The sequence below is a fragment of the Balaenoptera acutorostrata genome, chromosome 5, assembly GCF_949987535.1.
Source record: "Balaenoptera acutorostrata chromosome 5, mBalAcu1.1, whole genome shotgun sequence".
NCBI lineage: Eukaryota > Metazoa > Chordata > Mammalia > Artiodactyla > Balaenopteridae > Balaenoptera > Balaenoptera acutorostrata.
This window is the reverse complement of record NC_080068.1, coordinates 11,400,965-11,425,455: the sequence shown is the minus strand read 5'-3', so window position 1 is coordinate 11,425,455 and position 24,491 is coordinate 11,400,965. Positions and strand designations below refer to the sequence as shown.

The following is a 24,491-nucleotide window of genomic DNA, read 5'->3' as shown; positions in this document are numbered from 1 at the left end:
CCTAAAATTAAAGATATCAGAAAATTAAAGTAGTTTCGTTAACAACCCCGTATCTGGTTCTGTAGGCTCTTCAGAATGGGGATGGGGTCTCGTCTCCTATTTAATCTGGGCACTCGACTGCTGGCCGAGAGTGGATAATGGATCCTGGTCAGAAACTTTATTTTACTATTTATGTTGCAGAGTTCAGATACGTCATCTTCAGAATCTAACATCATGTTACACAGCTGCTACTCCATCGTAGGACCCAGCAAAGAAAAAGGGCATCCAGCAGAAAGAAGAGGAAAACCTGACTTTTACGGATGATAAGACAATGACTTGATATGTGATGATGGCATCTCAAACAAGAGTGAAAATCTGGACGGATGATGCCTCCACCTAAAGATGGTCTGTCCCTCTGTCTCCCCCAGTGGGCAACTTGAGACCTAAAACTACCAACTCCCAAATAGGTGACTGTGCATATGAACGTCATTTTACTATTTTACTGTCTTTATTGGAATAACTTAACTATTTCAAATAGCTTCACTGTTCATTACAGGGCTTTCCCAAAAGACCTACCAATTTTTCAGTGGAAAGCATCAACAGACAGCTTGTGCACTAAGAATCGTCCTTTCACTTTAAAATCTTCGCCTTGTAGCTTCCACAGATCTTACATTCTGAAACTATTTTATCTAATCCCAATCCCAATCAAACCTTCAAACTGAAATATCTGCCTTAAACCAAATTCAAAATCTCTATAAATCCTAACTTGTTCTTTCCCCTCCGAAAGACAACCGGAGTTCATCAGAGGTGGCGTTTCCCCCTCACTTCAGTAAGCAATAAACTGAGCAGTTTCTTATCAAAAGGTTGGGGAATCAGCATTTGACACAAATATCATGGCTCATTCAAATCTACTAATTATTCAGACAAGTTGTGGTCTTTTCTAATTGTTTTCTTTACTAATTATTCAGACAAGTGTAGGTTATCCTAGCATACTAAGGTGTATGGTTAGAGAAAAAAAGTGGTCCTCATAAGAATGAGACCCCCAATTCCACTGTAAACTTCTGGAAATTTTGGTTAATAAGATGGAGAAGCAGAACATAAATAAAGATGCTAGATGCTATAGTGACACCTGATAAAATGATGCTATTAAAATTTTATAATCCAAGGAAAAGGGACTCTAATTGTTTTTGGTGTACACAATTACAACTTAATTTGTTGTAATAGTGTGAATGTTCATTATTATTTCTCTCTTTTCTGCCTCAGGCACTGTAGAAAATTATGTTTCATGTCAGTGGTTATTTTTCTTGTTGGTGAACAATTTTAAAAACATAAATATTCTACTTCTTCAGAAGAAAGACCAGCATTCGTTTTCTTAATTACTTGTTCGTTTCGATTGTGACAGCTGATGTTGCTGGCATTATTCAAGCAATTGTGTGGAGATGTCACCACATAATTGTACAAGGCCATGAAATTCTATATTGAGACACATATTTTCTTTCTAATTGCTCCAGAAAAACTGCTGAATGAAAGAAATCTTTTCCTTTGACTGTATCCTCTAATGAACTTGGGCCTTTGACTGCCCTTTTGCACAGGAGAAGAGAGTTTTATAACAGTAGGAAATGCTACAATAGCAGGTTACAAGTAAATTCGATGACTTCATTAAAATTGTTGTCATTTAATATTAAATTAGGTCAGAATGTGTAAACATTTTTCAGCTATAGTTATTAGACCTTAAAAACGGTTTCATCTAAAAGCCTTCTTTGTAGCTGAAGCAATTCTCTTGAAGTACAGCAAAGTCTGATGGGCGAAATAGCCAATCACTTTTAAATTCACAAATACAAATGACTTATTCTGTTGGCAACAATAATAAAGAATAAAATAATTAATTTCAATTGTGCTTACTAAATGGAGCTGGTCAATTTCTTATTAACAGGCCTATTCCTACTACAAACTAATTGTGCGATATTGACCAAAGCCATTAAAACTGTGAATATTCATGGAGAGCAGAGGCAGGAGAGGCTCCACTTCATAATATCTGAAATTCTCTTTCAGTTAGGGCCTTTCTTCTGTCATTTAAAGATGCCATTTAATATCATGAACCAAACACCGAAAGCAATGCACCCAGGTGAACATCATACTAAAAACCAGTAAGTCTGACATTTTTAAAATGGAATTGAAAGCAAAGTATCAAATTAATGAACTAATTATTGGTCAATCAATAAATTTATCAGCCAAAACCAAGAAATAAACAAAAACCATTAAAATTTTGATCTATCCTGAAAATAGATGTTACAGCCAATTGTACAGTCTTGAGTTTAAGTAATATCATGATCCCTATACCCTACCAGTAGGCCATAAATAAATTACTGAGTTTTCAAGAATGATAATTAGTAAACCTTCTCACAGCTCTCCTTTTGTTTATTCAGTCATTTGCAAGAATCTGGGGGAAGGAATATGGGGAGAAATATAAAAATTATATAAAAAGTATTTTAAAATATACTCCAATTTTGCAATCTAGAATCCTTACGAAATGATACTTTCCGGATAAAGTTTATGAAGAACTAAGAAACTGTTTCCTCTTAACATATTAAAGAGTTAAATAAAAACCGTTCAGATAGATATATTTCCTAAGTGAATTTTATAGCTTACCATCTTATCAGAGTATGCAGACTATAATTTTTTTCTCAATGATTCAAGGCTATAATAATTTTTAAATGCAATGGAATATACTGCAATATAGTAATGCCTCATGACCTGCTGATGCAGATGGCGATGTCTGTTCTTACATTTAATGACCCCATACTATTCTGCTTTATGACTTTGTCTACTTTTCAAAGCTTTTTTGCCTTTTCCTCTTGCTTTTTTTGCTAGTGGTATTTATTTTTCACCACATTCAGCATGTCTGCTTAAAGCAACCCTTTCCCCTTTTCTAAGATGTAACTATGATTTTCAGTGGGCTTGGAAAATATATAACCAAATATATTAGATTTGTACTATGTAAAATCAGAAGCCGCAAGATCCAGAAAGATAGTGAAAAAACCCTGTCATTTAATGTTAAGATCTGGGTTAATATTGGCTATACGAACTTCAGTAAGTTTTTTTTTTTTTTTTAATTTATTTATTTATTTATTTATTTTTGGCTGTGTTGGGTCTTCATTTCTGTGCGAGGGCTTTCTCTAGTTGCGGCAAGTGGGGGCCACTCTTCATCGCGGTGCACGGGCCTTTCACTGTCGCGGCCTCTCTTGTTGCGGAGCACAGGCTCCAGACACACAGGCTCAGTAGTTGTGGCTCACGGGCCTAGTTGCTCCGCGGCATGTGGGATCTTCCCAGAGCAGGGCTCGAACCCGTGTCTCCTGCATTAGCAGGCAGACTCTCAACCACTGCGCCACCAGGGAAGCCCTCAGTAAGTTTTTAACCATAGAGTATTTGCTTCCTCTACTGTAGTTGGGATATATTAACACCTGTCTCAGAGTGTTATTGTGATAATTTGATGAGATAACATATTTGAAGTCCCTTGTAAACTGTAAAGCTGAATCCAAATGTATGACAGGGTCACTATCATTATTATCAGAACACGATCGCCATCTAATGGCTACCAAGCAGATAACAGGTACTATAAGCCTTTCAAGGCAGAAAAGAGCAACAGCCCCAGGGGATGAAACCCAGGAAATGACTTTTGTCACAATTTTGTCCTCACTATAGTGTTACTCAAACACTGTATTACAAAGGAACATTTTTCACTTTTGTTATAACTGCTTTTTCTAGCAACTAAACGTCATTGAGAGCTTTGTGAAAACATTAGGTAGGCGTCAAGTCACCATGGTGTAATTTAAACCCTACTTCTGCCACTTATTATCTCTGCAGTCCTGGACCAATAATAACACTCTCTGGATCTCCATTCCTTCATTATCAAAGCAAGAATAGTAATAATTTCTAGAGAATTGTTGTTAGGATTAAATGGGATAATCCAAAGTGCTTATAAATTATAGCTTACAAACCAAGCAAAAACAGAAACATGTAAGTGTCTACACCAGTGCCTGGGACAACACAGATGCTCTAGTAAATAAATATAAACAGGTCTCAGCTTCTTGCCTGAAGTCAAAGGCAGACAGTTATAAGTGATGCTTCTGAGTAAGTTAATAGAAAGAAGAGCCAATATAAAACAAAAGCTTCAGTGTACTTGTGATCTTAAAATTTTATATGAATTAATTTTATTAGTCAAAAAAGTCATAATGATTAAACATAGAGCATTCAGAGTTAGCAAAACTTTGTTTGGGTTCCCCTGGGATATCCACTACCTGTAATATGTTACCAAAGTTTAAATTTTCTCAAATGTGCAAGGCGTTTTTACCTCATGGAATTGGCACATAGATTCAATAAATGTTATTTATTATTCTTCTATTATTTTATTTAATGCTATAATGTATAAGTTTTGAAATAAATGATAGTCACAAAATTAACTCTTGTGGCATTCTATAATTAAAATTTGAGAAATACTATACTTGCAAATGTAGTTGAGAGCTTCCACTAATAGAGACTAGAAATATCACCAAAACTGGCAAAATCAGATTCCTATTAATGCTCAGGTACATCATATTTTATCATGGATATTGCAAAAAAATAGCATTTTCTATAGTTCTTAAAAAATATTATATGCTAGACATGTGACAGAACATTCTACTCTGCTTTAAGTTATTATTCCTCACAACAAACTTATCAAGCAGATACTTTTACTGTCCCTATTTTCAGATGAGAAAGGGAAACTAGAGAGATTAAATAATTCGTTCAAGTTTACATAGCCTGACTGCAGCTGAGATTTGTCTAACTCCAGAGTCCAGATTTTTATCCACTACGTCATAATTCCAAAATTAAGTGTCATGTTCTTAGCTTTATACAATCATATTGAAAATAACTTACACACACTTTTTCTGACCAAGACATGCCAAAGCTTGTAAAAAACTTACAGTTGATTTTTATAATTTTCCCTGTGTGAATGATGTTGCAATTTGTACATTACCATTCAAAGCCACTAGGGTTTCATCTCAGCTCTGCTGTGCTATTATTCATTAAAAATTAATAACAAAAATTACCTCCTTAATTAACTCACTGCAGAATTTTATATTGCTTGTTCATCAAACTCTAAATAATTTAACAACTACCTAGTTAATTCCTAACTGATATCATTGGACCATTACTTCCCTATTGGCATCTGGACATATACCAAGAGATACTGGCCCCAGGTGTTTTTAGATATACAGTCCAAAATAAATAACAAAAACAATAAAAAACTTCTTCACCCAATCATCCAAATGACCATTACATTATTTTCATCAAAGAATGATAAATAAGTAAAATGTATTTTCAATTGAGTAACTCAACTGCAAATTGTAAACACCAAATTTAATACAAAAGAACAGACAGGCTTTCTCTCTGAACATAAATGATTTACATTAATAAGTATTTAACAGAAATTTATTCTTTCTCTGAGAAATTCTCTTTTAAATATGTTGTGGTATATTGGACACATGACTAATATCTGAAAAAATATTTTCATGCATTTAACTGTATTGATTTTAACAAAGAAATGTACCACCTGTAATAAGCAAAGTGACTTAATTTTTGAATAATCAGTACTAAGAAAACACCATTTAAAATGCTAGATAGATAATAAAAATTCAAATCAGAAAGCATATTTTGAAATATATAGACTAATGATGAAGTATTAAGAAATTAAGAACTACGAAAAATAACAACGATGGGACAAATTTTTTGACAAGAAATTCAAGATTTCAAGAGAGTTAAGCAATTTGTACTGGGCTCTTATTTTATTCTAGGCAACTGTGAAAGGCGCTTTACATGTAAATACGTCACCCATTTGGGTAGGATGATATTTTGAGATAGACAGTTTTATTGTCAATTGACAAATGAGGGAAAAGGGCTCAGAAAGATTGGCTCACTTGCCAAGGCTACCGTGGCAAAGCTGCTTTCCTAACTTGGATGTGTCTGTCTCTAAAGTGCCTGCTCTCTTTTGATATTAATTTGTGGTTTCTTTAATTTGAATGAATCTTTAAAATGCAACTTCCTCTCAGAGAGTTACTGTGAGGATAAGCTGAGAGAGCTTAGACAAAGAGCATGGCTTATTACAGGCATTCAGTTTTCCTTCCTATCAACTTAGATCTCCAGCTACTAACTGTTAAAGGTTATACACAACCCACTCCTAGTATTAACAAAAGAAAGAATTGGAGAGATAGTATTTTAATGAATATGTTCCAAACAGGTAACATCAAAATGTGTTTTAGCCTCTTTTCCTTTCAACTTTAACTCATTTAGTTAATTATGATGCTTCACTGTCAAATTAGCCAGGTGCATGCTTCCCATCAGCTTCTACCACTATGAAGGTAATACTAGGAGCAGCCTCAATAGACATGTGACCTTGCTGTAGTTCACTGTGCTAAAGAATAGGTATAGATTAAATATTCTAAAACCAAAACTCAAATTCTTATTCTTTATCGAACAGTATGCACTGTTTGATATTTAACTGGTGTTTTGATTACTTCTATTCGTAGAAAACTTGTCTTTTTCTGTTACAAAAGGGTTACATTTTGCAAACAGTTCATTTTGGAGGACTCACTGGGAAGTAACACTGCTTAATATTAGATGTTCTACTAGGCTTTATGGTAATTACCTTACGTCTGAGGAAAATGCTTGACGTCATTTACATTAACTATTTTCAACATTAAAATTAGCTGAGGAATATGAACTATGGACAAGGAACTAGATTTTATTTTTGGATTAAGCAAGCTCCTCATAAAGCTCCTAGCTTTTGCTACACTGATGTCTCACCGTTTAGAATTTCTTCTGCTGAACTAGTAACATGATGCTACCAGCTTGCATTGAAAGGAGTTGCTGAGGAAACTATTGATATCAAATAATTTATACCTTATAAAGACATGTGAGCAAAATATCTTTCAGTTCTTAGTAACAAGAATTCCTTCATTTTAAAAAAGGCATTGACTGATTGACTGAATGATTGATGGTATATATTTTTAATCATGCAATTGGTTCTGTTCCTTTCTTCACATATGCTAGTAGTATACTCCAAGTAACATTTTTGGGTCTCTGAGGTAATACTAGTATACATTTTGTATGCCAATCTTATCTGTGGCTTCATTTTATTTTTCATATCCTTCTTTAATCATTACCCTATTTTTCTTGAATGATTATTTTGTAAGATGCTTAAATTAATAGAAAAAAATCCTAATCACAAAAATTTTAAACTACATAAAGAAAACTAGGCAAAAATATATTTCTGGTATTTTTCCTTTGACAGATTATGTAGTTCATAACATGCATTTCAGGGTAAATAAAATTTTAAGGGCACCTGTTTGAGTCTTAGAGATACTAAATGCTAGTAAATCTTGTTAGGACTTTTATTTTTCAAAAGGCTGTTGAGGTATATCTAACCAACAACACTGCTAATATCTTGCATGACTCAATCTGTGGCAAAAACACCACCATATCAACATGAATAAGACAGTAAAGAAAGATAAAAAATGGGAAGGTCACTAATATACTTTTTAATTTATCAAAGTATAAATGATAGCATCTCATATTTTTTAATTAAAAAATAACTGTTTGGTCATATGTGCATTATAAATGATGCATTAAACAGAAAAACAGTAAATATAATAATTTACCACAGGGGAAATGGAATGTCTGGTATTAAACAAATTGATAATCCTATGTTTAAACATGATGCATATTAGTTGAACATAAAAAAATTTCCAGAAAAGTAATTTAAGCATTAATTGAAGAAAACATAATAAAAGACATCTGGAAGGCTTATCCATAGGCTTTTTAATCTAAAATCTTAGCTTTTATATTAGAATTTAAAAGATAATATTAAATAATGCCAAGATCAGAGTAAATTATTCAGAATAGTTGCTTTTATTTTTTCTCCTTAAGGCAAGTCTCCTTTCGGGAACTCATTTTGAATTCATACACCTTTTTTTCATTGAAATTGTCCTTTCTTGCTTTCATTAAAAAAAAAAAAAGATAATATCCACTTACTGCACTTTAAAACAAATATTTTATTTATACTACTATTTATTCATACTACCTCTTTTTTTAGGAAGGAAGTGTGTTAATTTAGGACTCCATAGGTATATTTACATATTAAAAGGATTCATGAAACTTTATTCATATTGTTCACTGCACTGGTCAACTTTTGAAAACCTAACTGCAAACTTATAATTCATTTTTAGATGAAAATACAGATAGCAAGAATAAAATAAAAAGCACATTAAAAGATGTCCACAGTAACTTAAGTAGTAGAATTAAATGGTATCATTATTTTAGTTTTCAGACTTTTGAAAATGACTTTTATTTAAACCAGTATTTTAGAATGTTTAGTAATAATGAGCTTTTTACCAGTATCATTTATCAATAATGAGCTTCTTATATTCTGATAAGACCTTTAATTACGTTGCTTATAAACAAAACAAATTGTATAAAACCAATTCAACCAAAACTTCTTCTTTCTGAGCTAATGTACATAAACAGATACTTGTGGATTTTTCAAACCCCATAATGTGGCATCCAAAGTGAAATAGGTTTTCATTTTATTAAGTAACATTAAACAAACCCAAGTCACTTTAAGGACTATCTCACTTATTATAACTGTACTTCAGATATGCAAAGTAACATCATTTATCTTATGAACAATCTGGTTAACTCAGTTGATTCATAAGGTACCCTAGTTCTGGTTTCAACCAAGTTATCTACACCTTGAGGCAGATTCAGGAGATTCATCATATTTGTTATATCATTTTTTAAAATAAACTAACAAAGTACATTGCACTCATTATTTTATAAAAGAGAAATTAAAGTTTACAAATGTTCATTTTTGTTCCCAAGCAAATAAATTGAGCTAACTCTTTTACATTTTTAAGGCATTCTTTGCTCTTTATCATGGCTGCCTAACAAACACAGCTGAGATGTCTATGCTGTCTATATTTCTGCTTACTTATTACTTGGTTTTATTTTTATTGTGAAAATCTTTAAAAATACCTAAAATAGAGAAAACATTACAACTAATCAATGAAAGTTTCACCCCAAGCACCTATTTCTCAGCTTTGATAATTTTCAATAATTTACCAACATTGTTTCATCTATTCCCTCCTCCATACTGTTGGTAAAGCAAATCTCAGATACCATATTATTTCAACCACATGTGTCTCTATGAAGAGTTTTCCTCAAAGACAAAACCAAAGAAAAATATTTAGCACCCAACAAAATAAAAATAATTCTGTGATCATAATTCCATCACTACTCAAACTTCTCTGATAAACTCTGAAATATATTTGCATAGTGTTTTTATGTTTTGACACAAAGATGTCGCATGGTATTTGCTACTTTTAACCTACAATACCCCTCCCCTTTTTAACATGCCATTTATTTGTTGAAGAAACCAGACCATTTACCCTGTAGAATGCCCCCTACCTATGTTTGCTTGCTGGCAATCCCATCATGCCATTTAGCATTCCCTCTCTCCTCATCCCAATATTTCCTGTAAAATCATTATTTAATCAAGAGACAAATAGATTTAAGTACTTGTGGGCAGGAGTGGTATTGCTGTGTACTTCTCTAGTCATCGCATTAAGAGGGACAAAATGTCTAGTTGTTAACTTGTAGTGAAGTTAGTGATCGGTGACTTTAGGTACTGCCCGTCTAATTCATCATTGCAAAGTTCTCCACTGATAGTATACCTTTACAATCATGCTATAGCACATATCGACACCATCATTATTCCTTTTAATGACTGCTTAGTGTACCATTGTATATTCAACCAATGTCCTTTTGAAGGACATTTGAGGTTTTCCAATATTTTGTTTTTGCAAATATTTTGCAATAAATAGTTATTTGCATATATTAATTTGTATATTTCCAGTGCGTTAGGATTAAATTACTAGATGTTGGATAGCTGGATCTAAAGATAAATGTACGTATAGTTTTGCTAGATACTGACAAATTTCCCACCAAAAAAGTATACATTGTCACCATGTGTGACTCTTTCAAGATAAATACACATGAATGACGAAATTGTATAAGGTATCTGCATAAAAGTGAGAAAAATCTACATTTTTAGAAGAATATCTGTCAAATCAACTGCAGGAAGAATGTCTCAAGAAATGGTTATCCTAAAGATACATTTAAGCAGACAAAAATTTTATTTAGCTTTTGATATTAGCCTAAAATAGAGTGTAAAAAAATACATACATTGTTATTTCCTTCTTTTGACAATTGTTACTATGACATTATTTATAATATAAAAATACTGCATGAACAAAAATTCATCATAAAATATTACAGCTGGAAGCAACCTCAGAGATTATGTCTAATTCCTAAAAGTTAAAAACATGGACAATAAATTCCAAGAGGTTGATTTTCTTAAATGTATGCAGTATCACTCAAGATTTTAAAGCTTTAATGTTACTTCTACTTTAACTTGAAAATGACTATGTTCAAGGTATTATTAGTAGTAAAAAAAAATAAAAACTTGCCATTGTAGTCTAATATCTAAATTTGAGTGCACAATTAATTCCTATATCCTACAAAAGGAATAATTTTGGTATTTGAAGACATTACACTTTATGCCTTAATACAAATTTAAACTATTACAAATATAGGGGGCTCCCTTCTTCATTCATTCAGCAAGAATTTATTTATCTCACACTATAACTCTGTGTGTGTGTGTGTGTGTGTGTGTGTGTGTGTGTTTATGAGTGTGTACTTGTGGTTGCTATTGGTAATTACTGATTTTGAGGTCAACCTTATCACATTAACATTAACCACCACAGTTATTACTTAGGTGGCTAAGATTTGAAAGAGTAAACTTAGTCCACAAAACTTTCGTTTGGTTATATAAAATAAATGAAAAATGGGATTATAATTGTTGTCTCCTCCCCCAAAAAAGAAAATATTAACTTTTTCATTAACTGTTTCATTAGAATTCCCCTCTTTGAAAGAACTTTTGTTTTATAATTTTTTTCTTATTTAATAATTATCTTCCAACCAAATTTATATTTTCATAATAGATTATAAGATCACCAGAATAATGTGTCCAGGGTACCTAGCATGTGCCTTGCACACAGAATACAGAAACTGGGGATTGAAAAGACTGAATGCAGCCTAAACAATATTTAGCTTATCAATGAAAGCTAAATGACTTGGACCAGAGTTGTATGATATTGTGCATTTATTCAATATTTACCTGAAGGATGAAGATTCTGTTCCTCTAAAAATTCCAAATCAAGCATTAGATCATCTTCATCCAGTTCACAAGATCCCAAATTATTCAAAACATCCTGAAGAAAAAGCAAAATCAATAGTTAGAGACCAAAACACTGAGAACCTGAGGAAATATCCACATGTAGATGCCATGAAGCGAAAAAGAACTCAAAATTACAAAGGAAATGCTGTAACTGAACCCCAGAAATTGTTTATTTTATGAACTTTAAAATTATCAGCCCAATAAAAATTTCAATAATTATTATAAAAATTTTAACTCCCATTAAAAATGCACAAAGAGGTCTTTCAAATGTATAGAAGTCAGTGAACTAAAACTTTAGATTCTTTTTCTAATATTTATCTTTCCAATTTGTGTAACATTCTTCTGACACATTTAATGAATTGTTTCTCAAACAATTTTTGTATACAGGGCCAACCCTGAAATATTAGTTTAAACTATGCCTGGAAGGGAGGGGGAATCCAGTTACTGTTTCCCCATCATTTGCTTTAGATTAGGAGGAATGAATGGGAGAAATAAATATCAATTAGATTAAAAATTAATTATTGATTTTCATAAAGTCATAAATATCAGAGCTAGATCATGTTACCTTATCATTTTTTCTCAAGAGGGCAAATAGCACAGTAAACTGGAAGAGTATATTGAGAAATCTTGAGGGAAAACAGTGATGTGCAGAGGTAGAAATTCTTGAAGGAGGAATACAGTCCTGATTTGCATATCTGTATATAGATTGGTAGTGAATATGTTAAGAAAGCAAGAATTTACTCTTAGAGACTAGGATGGAAATAACAAAAGTACAAAAAATAGAACATCAAGAAAAGCAACCTAAATGTTAAATGATACCACGACATTTCAGATTACTTTGTCCACTGATTTGAATGTTACCATAATTTATATTTAAAGAAGTAAATATTCATTAGAGAAAGCCTAATGACGTTGTCAAATGGACACCTTAGTTCTTGGGATTGAAAGTAAGGATACTGCAACTTTTAAATAAACCACTCTCACTGTAAAAAATAGAATTAAACATTATTAAACTTTAGAAACACATGTTATCTGTGAATAGAGAACAGTAGTTTCAAAGGTGATAAATATTGCCAAATATAAGTGCTTTTTTCTGTAAATGAAAATTACAGGGAACGATTACTATAAAGGATTGCATTGTATTACATTGTATCTGTATTAATTACAAGGGATTTAATAAATTAAACTATAAACAAAATCAACTGTTTCTTGGAAGTTCTATGATATAATGTGGCAGGGATAACCAGTGAGAATAAGTTGCTTATTTATATAGCATTAAAAAGATGTTATAAATATAGGCAACAAAAGATAGGCTGCCATTCTCAAAAATTCAAAACAGAATATTGAAACAACAAAAGAAATATAACTGAAGTTGATTGTGGAAAATTAAGAGTTTAGAAAAGGGAGATGTTATAAGGATACTAATATTATTAGGGTTTATTAAGCAGTATCCAAATAAGAGAATTTTAGTCAGGTAGTCAAGAATACATTGGTAAAAAAAATTGTTTAATGGTGAAAGTGTAGTAATTGATACAGCTCCAAATTAGCCTAAACAATTTTACACTTGTATTTTGAATTTCATTGACCAATATTATGGTCTTAACTGTTTTTATCCAAAATTCATAAACTGAAGTCTTAACCCCCAGTACCTTGGAAGGTGATTATTTTTGAAGATAGTATCCTTAAAGAAGAAGTTACAGTTAAATCAACTCACAAGTGTGGGCCCTAATCTAATATGACTGGTGTTCTTATAAGAAGAGGCTATTAGGACAGACAACACAGACAGAGGGACAACCATGGGAGGACACAGGAAGACGGCAGCCATCTGCAAGCCAAGGAAAGAGGCTTCAGGAGAAATCAAACTTGCCTACACTTTGATCTTAAGACTTCCAGCCTCTAGAACCGCAAGAAAATAAGTTTCTGCTGTTTAAGTCATCCAGTTTGTGGTATTTTGTTATGGCAGCCCCAGCAAACTTACACAACCAACAACACTTAGAAAGCAATGAAGATCAGAACAAAGGAAATAAATGAGTGCCTGGCATATGTTTTTGTAATTATGCCAAGTAAGGACATCTTCCTCAATGTAAGCTTCTACGTTTTGCATAGCATTTCTCCCTTTCATTTGGAATCACCCCACTCAATCCACCTAGCTATAGAAGAAGATGCCAGGCTCTTACATGAGCCAGACTTCCTGTCCTTGGTGGATGGTCCAAGATGGGCATTTTAACCAAACTTGCTGATCATGGCCCTCTCAGAAAAATGAGAAAAATTTCTGTTTGGTGATAGATATTGCAAGATGCACATCACAGGGGCCTTGGATTTCATTGCATGGTTAAGACCAGACTAAGTCTACTGGAAAAATGACAAGTGTCATAGTAGTAGATCTTCTGGTTCCTGATTCCAGCAGTTCGTGAGGTCCAGCAGCATACATGATCTTTTCAAGGTTGGGGGATTGTTCAACCCTCTTCTGAATTTTAACAGTTAATACATCCATCCTCAGTTTGAAAATAAAGTTTAAAAAGATTTTATTTTTGTAACAAGGAAATACTTAAAAACTCTGCCACCATTATCCCAAACATTTAATGTAAGAAAGTAACACCAACAAAGTGAACAAATTAAATTTGGAAAATTCACTACATTGTTTTGATTTTCTCATTTTGCAGGTGACCCTTGACATTTAGTCTAGCAGGAGCCCATCGATCACTGGTCTAGAGGAGGTGCTCTTCAATATACTTATTCGAAATTGCCTTGCTTTGATATCTTGCTTACAAAGCAACTTTCTTATTAATGGAGTGGAGTCTCTGAAGTTGGTGAAACATCATACAAAAAGGAGAGTAGATGCAGCAACGTGATGTTACAGAAGAAAAGTCAGTGTGAACTCACAGAACTAAAAGAAGTATCTTTTCCAGATCTCTCCTTAAAAAAGACCAATAGCAGCAACAGTGCTTTTGCCCTCAGCCAGCACTTAGGGGAAGTCCAGATACTCATTACCCAGTATCCACCAACAAAAAAGAACCAGGGGTCCTTAATTATTAGGGAAAAAAAGAAGGAAATAAAAAATACAGACTATTTCTGGAACATTCTTTTGTTGCCAGAAAACAAGATTTGTCTAAAAAAAAAGTTGGAAGAAGTTTTGAAAGGCTAAGAAAGCAACCTAAATGGCTTCTTCCTGGCTAATTTTTGACATTATGAGCATCAAAAAACAAACAAACAATAATCATTATGGCTAAATGAAACAATCTGAGTCTGTCAAAAACTAAGAGTTACTCAAACAGAAAAGTTAATGTGAAGGATATAAAGAGGCATTAATGATACATACACAAAAAACACAAACAGGGTAGAATATCTTCAATGTCTATTGTTTTTAATAAATAGCTAAACATATGGGTATTTTTTCTAATCTTATGTACGTTTATAATATGAAGACATGCACTTTTTTTGATCTGTGCAAGGAAAGACTTGTAAGTAAAGTAGTAGCATCAAAAGTAGTTCTGTACCAGGGATAGAAAGGACTGACCAGCACTAATGGTCACACATAACCACCAAGTGGAAAAGGAGTCCAGCATTTAATTAATACTGATAGTCAGACCCTGTATCTAAAAGGGCACAACTGTGTGCTTCAGACATTTGATATATTAATGGAATATCTAGAAGCAATAACTAACAATAGTCTCTCATCCTCTGATAGATAAAAACCTAGGTAGCTCTGTATAATAAAGATAGAATAATGCAAGTCCATGGGTTTCTAATAACATGAATATACCAGGCATATATATCATAATAACAGGAAAACTGTTTATATAACAATTGCTGTTGAAACTTTAAAAGCAAATAATTTGGGAAGGGAGCACCAATATTGCACAAAATTAAAAGCTGGGCTTGAATTTTAAAAATAAATAAAGGCATAAGGACATAGAATGTAAAGTTTAATTGAAAAAGGAAAGTCCAAACTGATGGTCAGAATCTTGAGTTTGAATCGTCTCTGAATGCATAACAAATTCCAATGACTACACAAAAAATTATCTAGTCAACAACCCAGAAAGTGCAAATTTAAGAGAAGACTTTTTCTTTTAAGTCTAGTATAATAAGTAAGTCCTAGGGAAGTGCAAAAATAGACTCAAGTATTTCTGAAATCTCAGTGAAAGATGAGAAGTTTCACATTAGCAAAGAGAACGAAGGCAAATGGTAAAAGGAAATGTAAATTCCTAGCATGAGCACATTTGTAACCAGTTTTAGGGTATGCATATTGATTTGCTCTGTAATCATTGTAAAGTGCATAATTTTCTTCTTTAAAAGTGGCTAAAACATTTAAGACAAATTGATATGTTAGGCTTGGTGTTGTAATGAAACACCGAGAAGAATTTTATTATATAATATCTAAACCAATGCTTAAAGGCCATGGAAAATTTAATTTAATACATATTCTAATTTATTTTTATGTAAGATTTATGTGGGTATTATGAGAAGAGTTGATTATTTAATTGTAAGGAAATACTAATTTTTTACTAATTCATAATATTAATAAACTGGATATTAAATGAAGCATAATTATTACTAAGTATTCCCTAAGCAGACATTTAAAAATCTATCAAGAATACTAATTAGTCATGAAATCTCCCAAATGACTTTAAGCCATTAAGAGTAAACTAAGTAGTTATTAATGAATTAATTCAAAAATCAATTTTCTAAACTCTGGGGATTTAAAAGTGAACCTAACAGGCATGTTTTCTTTCCTCATAGAACTTAAAGATAACTGTATTCTAGTAAAGAAATACCAATCTCTTTTATCAATAAATAAAGTAGGTACCATTATTTATAAATCAGTCTCTTGTGTTTCATTACTGTGAATTAGTTCTCCAGAATTTGGTTGCTACTGGCTGAAAGAATAAAGTTGAACTTCTGAAGCTACAGAGTTGAAAAGACAAGCTCTGATCACTCTATTAGTATGTAACCATCCCATAACCCTTTAGCCTTGTCTTTTTATTGCAATAAAGATAATAATTATGATCCTGTGAAAAATATATGAAGCTGGGACATGTTACTACATAGGAAGTGTTGCTTATAGAAGAAATAATTCCATCAAAGGAAATTATTAAATTATTAAAACATTCGCTAATTGTGGTATTGTAAAGATGTTACTAATTGCATTTCTATGCTGTTATATTTTAGTCAAAGCACTTTCCAAGTAGCCTTAAAATATCTAAAAGACAAGATATGAGATGCTCTAGACTTCAATACTTGTTTATGTAATTTTTAATGACACAGTAGAACTGCTCTGATCATTATTTAGTCTAAAAGTGAAGAGAGAATTATTCAAATTATTCAAGTTAATAAGGGACAGTCAATCTAGTTTACATTCTTCCAGTCATTCTCCATTATGATCAGGTGCTGCTAGGATATGTGTTTCATTCTCTACTAATCTAATCATAGGAGTTTTCACAGATTGACTGAAAAGAAAATGTCATTTTATTATCGAAAACAGATGATGTAGCTATTGTAGAAGACCCTCAGTGAAACTTTCCTGTCTAAAATACATTCTGAGACTGGCTTTACAATTAATTACATTGGCTTTTTTTAATCGGGAAAAAAATATAAAGTCAGGTAACTTGGTATACATCTTTAAATAATTCGTATTATCCCAGAAATATAATTACATGAATTGTAAAATATGAGAGACACAAAGGGACAAGGTACAGAAATCATCCAAAGCAGACATCTGAATAGGCTGGGTACATACATTTTGATAAAAGTTGAGTTGTTCACATCCATAGATGCAGTGGAAAAGAGGATAATACACCAATACATACATATAATTTTAATGATACGATTTCACTGCTATTTTTTGGAAAGAGAAATTAAAATGACAATACTTCATAATTACTGCTCTGAGGAGTTATTTGGTTTTGATTTCCTGACTGGATAAATAAAGCATATTCAATCACTACAATACAGTTACCTTCACCTTTCGACATGGTAGACACAAAGTATTTCCAGACACAGCTTGCTCTTTGCTAGGTACTAATTAACCTCATGGTTCTGCATACATCAAAATACATTTTTAATAAATATTTTCAAAAATTTGTCTTAATTCTTTCAGTCCTTACTCATAAGGCTTCCCATTACAAGTCCAAACACAAACACAACACATATTTTGTTTTGATTATGCATATTTTTTCATATTTAAATGTAAAAAAAATAGCAAAATGAGATTCCTAAAGCTATGCCCAGAGCTGCTAACTGTACTCTTTACACTAATAAAAGGTAAATGATTTTATGTTATTCAAATAGTACGGTACTAAAATACTAAAGCTGAAAAATCATGTTATAATATTTCACTTTTTTAGGAAAAGTTAACATTTATATGGATTCATATGTCCATAGATTTTATGTGGATTTTAAATCTGTATCTGAATTCATACAAAATTTTAAACTCTGAACACTTTCATTTTAATCTATGCAAGGGAATAAATAAAAAGTAATTTTTATTATTAAGATATAAAAATAGGAAACTAGGGAGTATAAATATATAATTAGCAAACTCCATGATTCAAAATTAAAATATATAATGATTATTAGTTTAAAAATGCATTTTTTTCTTCTCATCATTTAAGATATGGAGAAAAAATAATGTCTCTTGGGATTCTACTTTCATGACAAAAGAGAACCAACATTACAGATGCTGTCTCTTTGATTCTGCACTTGACTACATCAGTTTGTGTCACTGTCAATAAAGCAACACAAATAAATAATTATTATATAACACTCAAGTCCAACGAAAGCAAGATCCATTCAATAAAATACCACAATTACATTGTGTGTAATTGGCTTGAGTTGAACGTGGTAATGTGGAAAAGAGTGCTATCACAATTAAAATATTTGGAATTCTAGTATTTTTGTAGGATAGGAAGGGTGGGAGGGAGATGCAAGAGGGAAGAGATATGGGGATATAATATGTATTAGCTGATTCACTTTGTTATAAAGCAGAAACTAACACACCATTGTAAAGCAATTATACTCCAATAAAGATGTTAAAATATATATATATATATTAGAGTGAGATCATTATTTCTACTCTTCATTCTTCTTTGTGTACCAGGGGAACTGAGCATTCCACAGTTAAGAAGCGTACTTCATTATATTCTTATTGGTGTACCTGTCAACTTTTTGCCAAGAACCATTCTAATTCTTCAACTTTCACTTATAATTCTTTCTACATACTACTCTGAGATTACTCTCATTGAAGTAATCAATAATTTGTATATATTCCCTCATTGCCTAACACATGAAAAGATGACAATGGTGTATGTCTATAGAACAAATACTAACTCTATTGTCATTCAAAACCCAACAATCTGATCTGTATCTATCTCTCCCAAATTGCTTCCTGAAAACTTATTATTAAAAACCAACATATTTATTGATTGTTTCCCGGAAATGCCATTTGCATTTCTTTCATTGCACTGAGGCTATCCCCTTGCCCCAAATACCTAAAGAGCAAATACAAAGTAACATACTTATACTTTATTGTATCACAGGCATTTTTTTTTACAACATTACTTATAACAGGTGCTAAAAAAAATGCTTTTTGATAATGATAGGAAGGTTTAAAAGCCTTTCCCTTAAAAACTCCCTTTATGTGCAATATATCCTGGTTTTCAGAGAACATAAGACCACCATAAGACTCGGTGCCACGTGTGAGCAGAGTTCTTGTGTTTTCAGAATCTCTACTGCTGTGCTGTATCATTATAGTATATGGAAAATAATATCTCATCTACCTAATAATATCTTATTTACGATATTATAATAATATCTCACTTAATTATCTGGGAATGAGATGTCTTATTGCCAAACTCTTTTGATGACAAAAAATAGCGTCCTTTTTAGAACATCAATGTTTTAAAACTATCAGATGCTTTGGGGAAAATTTATTATCCAGAAAAAGTATTCATGCGTAGTACAGAGGGAATGTTTAAGAACCCTTAATTGCTAGCCCTACACCAGTTTAGTTGTCTAAGATTTCCGAGGTGTGCTTTTGTTGTTGTTGTTAAAGCTGTCATTTTAGCCTCATTGGAAGTGCTTACTTTTCACCATTATCAGTGTATATGGCTCTGAGAGTTTTATGAATCTTCCATCACTATTCTAGCCAATATACAATGAATTGGAATTTGCCAAAGAAAACCTAATATGTAAGCCTGTTAAACCAGTGACCAGAAAGTGTATCATAAGTACCACTCAGATGAGGATAGCTACTCTAGTGAAAAATGGGTATTTTTAGGCACATATAGATCTCATATAATTAAGCCTTAAGTTTTATTCTAGGTTTATATTTGTATATTGGATATTATGAAATTGATGAATGTTTTACTGATTTATAATTTAAAAATTGTCATAATTTTATTTCTAAAATAGGAATCAAATATATCCAGTGATATTTATCATGCCAACCTTGTGTTAAATAATACAGCATAGTGGGAAATTCAAAAGATTGGGACTGATAAATCTGATTTCTAACCCTAACCCAGCCACCAAACCAAGTCTGTGAACTGAAGCAAATCATAACCTCCCTGATACCCTTCCATGAAATAAAACATTAGAATAGCTATTCTCTGTAATTCCATTCATATCTAAAATCTTCAAATCTATAAGACAATTATGAGCTTCTTTCCCCTAATGGCATATACCCAGAGTTAGCCAAACTGCAAAGTCTAAGGGAACAGTCCTCCAAATTTCCCTGACTTCTGACACCAACAGCAAGTTTGGAGTGTTCACAAAAACACCCTCAAGTACAATAATTCAATGGAAGGACACACAGAACTCACTGAAAGCTCTACTCATCATTATAATTTACTACAGGTAAAGGGTACAGGTCAAAAATCAGCAAAAGGAAGACATAGAGTTTGGGAGGGTTCCAAATGCAAAGCTTCCCTTGTACACATGATGTATTACTCTCCCAGCATTTACATGTGACAACACAAGCAGAGTACTGCCAACAAGGGAAGCTCACTGAAGCTTTAGTGTCCAGAGAGTTTTACTCGACTTCATTACATAGGTATGATCGATCGATTGATTGATTGCCTACATAGTTGCTCTCAGCCTCAACACTGTCTGACAATAAATGACCTGAAGCTTTCACCATAAATCATATGCTTGTTTTTCTGATGTGGGCTGCCCCACCCTGATATTTTCTGATGCGTCCAGCTCCACTCTAAGATCCAGTGTGGTCACCCCTGGACTCTAAACAAAGATACTCCTATCAGGTATGACATAAATTACCGCTCAGAACCTGAGGGCAAAGGTCAGACCTCATTTTTGGGCAAAGAGCAGTTCACTACACATATACTGTTTCCATAGATGATGCATGGCTCATGATCTAATTTGGTTTCAAATTACTGTGTTAGATTCCAGAGCCATATCTACAGGCAGAAAGTATTCTAAATTAAGAATAATGACCGAAAGAGAGAAGTTTCCTATCTAGACAATAAATATACAAATGAAAAACAAGGTAATTTCAGCTAATTATATACGATATTTTTTTTTTAAATCAACATAATATTTACTGGTTGTAGGAGGCAGCTACTCTACATGAGGAGGGCAGGGAAGGCCTTTCTAAAGGTGTCAATAAGGGCTGAGGAATGAATTATAAGCAGCTATATGAAAACTGGAAGGAAAAAAATTCTCAACAAAGGACAAAATATAGGCAAAGCATCTACAATGGATGTGAGATTGATATGTGAGTGGGGCAGAGAGAAGGCTGGAATGGTTGGAGCACAGAGGTGAGGTGCGTGGTACAAGAGGTTAGAGGTATGGGGTCTAGATCATTTGATCATAACTTTGAGGCAGGTAAGGAATTTAGAAATCACTGGAAAGTGACATGCTTAAATACACATTTTAGGAAAATCATCCTAACCACTCTGCCAAGAATTCACTGTAAAAAAAAAAAAAAAATCCTTAAATATCAAGACCTATTTTTTTTAAGGTTACTAGCATTTTACTAGATGTTTGATCATAAATGAGTATGTATAGTTTTGAAAAAGAGCTCTAGACGAGTTTCCTTAAAACTTCTCAAACAGGTATGCTCCCATTTTTGCTATTTTCTATGGAATCTCAAACAAGTAAACTAAATTCTTTAGGCCATGATTCACTTTTCTGTAAAATGAAAGCAAATAATTCCTGATAATCTACTTTCCCTATCTGGAATTCTTTTCACATACAAATGATCCTTCACTATGCTCTTCGATAATGTTAAAAAAAGTCTTAACTTTTCAAATTTTCCTTGATATTTTCTTTCTTTTCGCAGTTGCAAGTTGAACCAAATTTCTTTTATTTATACTTCCATCAAGGTCCAACTAACATTCCATTCCCTTTAGGAAGACTTCCTCATCTTCATGTGGTTAACGTTAATTTCTTCCCACGTGGTTTGTAATAGTACTCTTATTTACATCATTTTGAAAGTTAATATGGTGCAATTATTCTCCCTTTGCAGTTCCTACAGCACTTAGCACAGTCCTGAGCATATCAATAATTTAACTCAATCAATCAATAATGACTTATTGAGAATTTTCCGTATGTTAGGTACAATGCAAGTAACAAACTGTCTTGAATTTTGAACTTGTTGAATACAACAGTATAGTACACAAATGAGTGCGTGTTCTAACTTATTGAGGAGAAATCCATAGTTATTTAAATACTTTTTATATTTCATTTGTTAAGAGTATCACATTGGAACTATTTTGGGAAGCAATATAATTCCGCTTACTGAATTATTTTCATATTAATGGACTTTGCATTAAGGTACAGAGAAATACAACAGCACAGGCAGACGCGGCACACCACAAGCAATCGTAGAGTACCTTTTTTTCCTTATAAAATTAGAACCTCCTATCTATTTGAAAGATTAAGTTTATGTTCTTTTATGTAACACAGTAAAAAAAAAAATTATATTTTAACAACTAAAATAAAAGCAGTGTTACGTGATCTGAGAGAAAGAAGGACAAACATTTCAGCAATATTAATATAAGAACATAACCAGGTTAGAAGTGTTTTGTCACCAAGAGAAATTTCTTTAGTGCTTAAATACCTACAGTGATCTATAAAGCTATATAGTCCCATTTCCTAGCCTCTGAAAAATTAGTTTAAAAAACACAATATTGACAAATACTCTATAATAAAAACGTATAGTCACAAAATAAATATATTCATAAATATCAAATACATGTGAATACTAATTTCACCTAAATTATAGAGAACAAGAAAATATCACTAGGGTATAAATCAGAAAAATATTTGTAGGTGGATGAGAGTCAAGCCAGAAAAGAATCAGCTCATTTCTTCAGTTTGGCATGTTTGCTAACTTATTTTTTTGATATAAAGTTTTTCAAATGAATTTATCTCTCTGGTTAGATCAATACAAAATTTAGAAAAATATTTTTATTTTACCTAAATCACTTGCAAAATTAAAGAAAAAATTGGAATATTTTATCCTGCTCATCCATTCACATATCAGTTTGTACTGCATATAGCTGGACTATAAAGAAATTCCAAGTAAATAAAGTGCTTTACAATCAACAGAAATCTAATGCAGTATTCAAAATCCATGGATATAAACCAATCAATTCAACTTAGTGTATAAGTTAATGTAATTTATATTATAATGACTAGAGGTATATGAATAATGATAAGGATTAAAGAAAAATAAGTTTAGAGAAACATCAATTAAACAAATTAATTTTTAATGAAATTATAATTGCTTTACAATATTACTATAAACCTTTGTTTCCTCTGGCAACTCATTTTCCTTTCACTATTATGATTACAAATTCAGATTTATTTTTACAACCATTACCCTAAAATGCATTCACTAAGTAAATTTTCCCCTTCTTTTTTTTTCTTCATAACAATAACATCATTACATTTGTAAAATAAAATGACCATTATTACTTCCATATATACTGTGATATACACTGGGGTAAAAATATTAAAAAATAAAAAAACTCTTGGTGCAGTTACATCTTAATTTTTTTGCATTTTATAAAAACACACACCAATATACAATGCAAAGTAAACATGAAATCAGCCTTTGAATTTTTATGAAGCTGTTGTTTTCATCATTTTCCTATAAAATGGTACCATTGTTTCTAAAAGACTCAGACTTTTCAAATTTGTTTCATAAATTTGAGAAAAGTCTTGGAGAATAATGAAATTAAAAATCTTTTATATCTTAGAATGAATAACCCCAAGTTATTCAAGATGTTAAAATGAAGTCCTACCTGGTCATTCCCTTCTGCCCTAATTATCATTTTCTCACTTCAGCTGCATCATTTGTTTGCCCTAAGAAATATCATTTCTTTTTTGTTAACTGCTTTCTGAAACATTCAGAATGCTTACCAGAACTACCAGTACTTTTATTGTAGTTCTGAGAATATCTCTCAGTCTTATACCATGCCGAATATATCCCAATTTCTGTAGAAACTTAAATTGTCATCTCTTTATTTCAAAGGTTTTCATCACACCATCTTAACTCTATCACACCAGTCCTCCTCACTGTATCAAGCAAATGGCTCCTCAGTGATCCACTACTTTTGTCCCTGTCCCTATATTCAAATTGTTCTATCTCCTACATTACCATTAATCATGTGGGAAAGCATTTCAATCGCTGATACCCAAGAGACTTAACAAGTTCCTCAGAGTGTGCCTCACAAGGTTATCTGACTTGGAGAAAAGATTCTTCCTGTTTCACAACCCCAGATCTTCAACTTTTTCTCATAGAAATTTTCTCATTACCCTTCATATCACAGACTCCCCTAAAGTTATGTTAGAGCCATGTGACCAGATTTTGACCTTATAACCATCCTATATAAACCTCCAACACTATCTCCTTCTGTCCAGATAACCCAGAAATCCATACATTAAGATGACAGGAGTACAAAATAGAGAAAGTCTCTGAGTCATAACATGAAGGAGAGCTGCCCTGGAGAGTTGCCAGATCCACACTGAATTTTGTGTAAGAAATAAATTTGTGTTGTGTTTGAGCCATTAAGATTCTTCATGGTTTATTTCTTAGCACCTCATAGCCCAGTCTATCCTAGCTAATAAATTCTCATTCTTTTTTTTCTTTTTACTCTTATTTTACATGCTCCCTATTCTTATAATTTTGTCTTTAAGTTCTGTAATTTCCTAATAA

The 24,491-nt window shown here is 32.2% G+C and overlaps 1 protein-coding gene across 4 annotated transcripts in view; it reads right to left on the bottom strand.

The window, feature by feature from the left end:
- The window catches only part of CCSER1 (coiled-coil serine rich protein 1), a 1,332,111-nt gene that overhangs the window by 1,063,389 nt on the left and 244,231 nt on the right, over nt 1-24,491 (bottom strand). For all 4 annotated transcript variants that reach the window (XM_057546975.1, XM_057546973.1, XM_057546976.1 and 1 more), the window contains exon 4: nt 11,252-11,345. In XM_057546975.1, the coding sequence (XP_057402958.1) occupies nt 11,252-11,345 (94 nt within the window). The remainder of the gene's footprint in view (nt 1-11,251; nt 11,346-24,491) is intronic.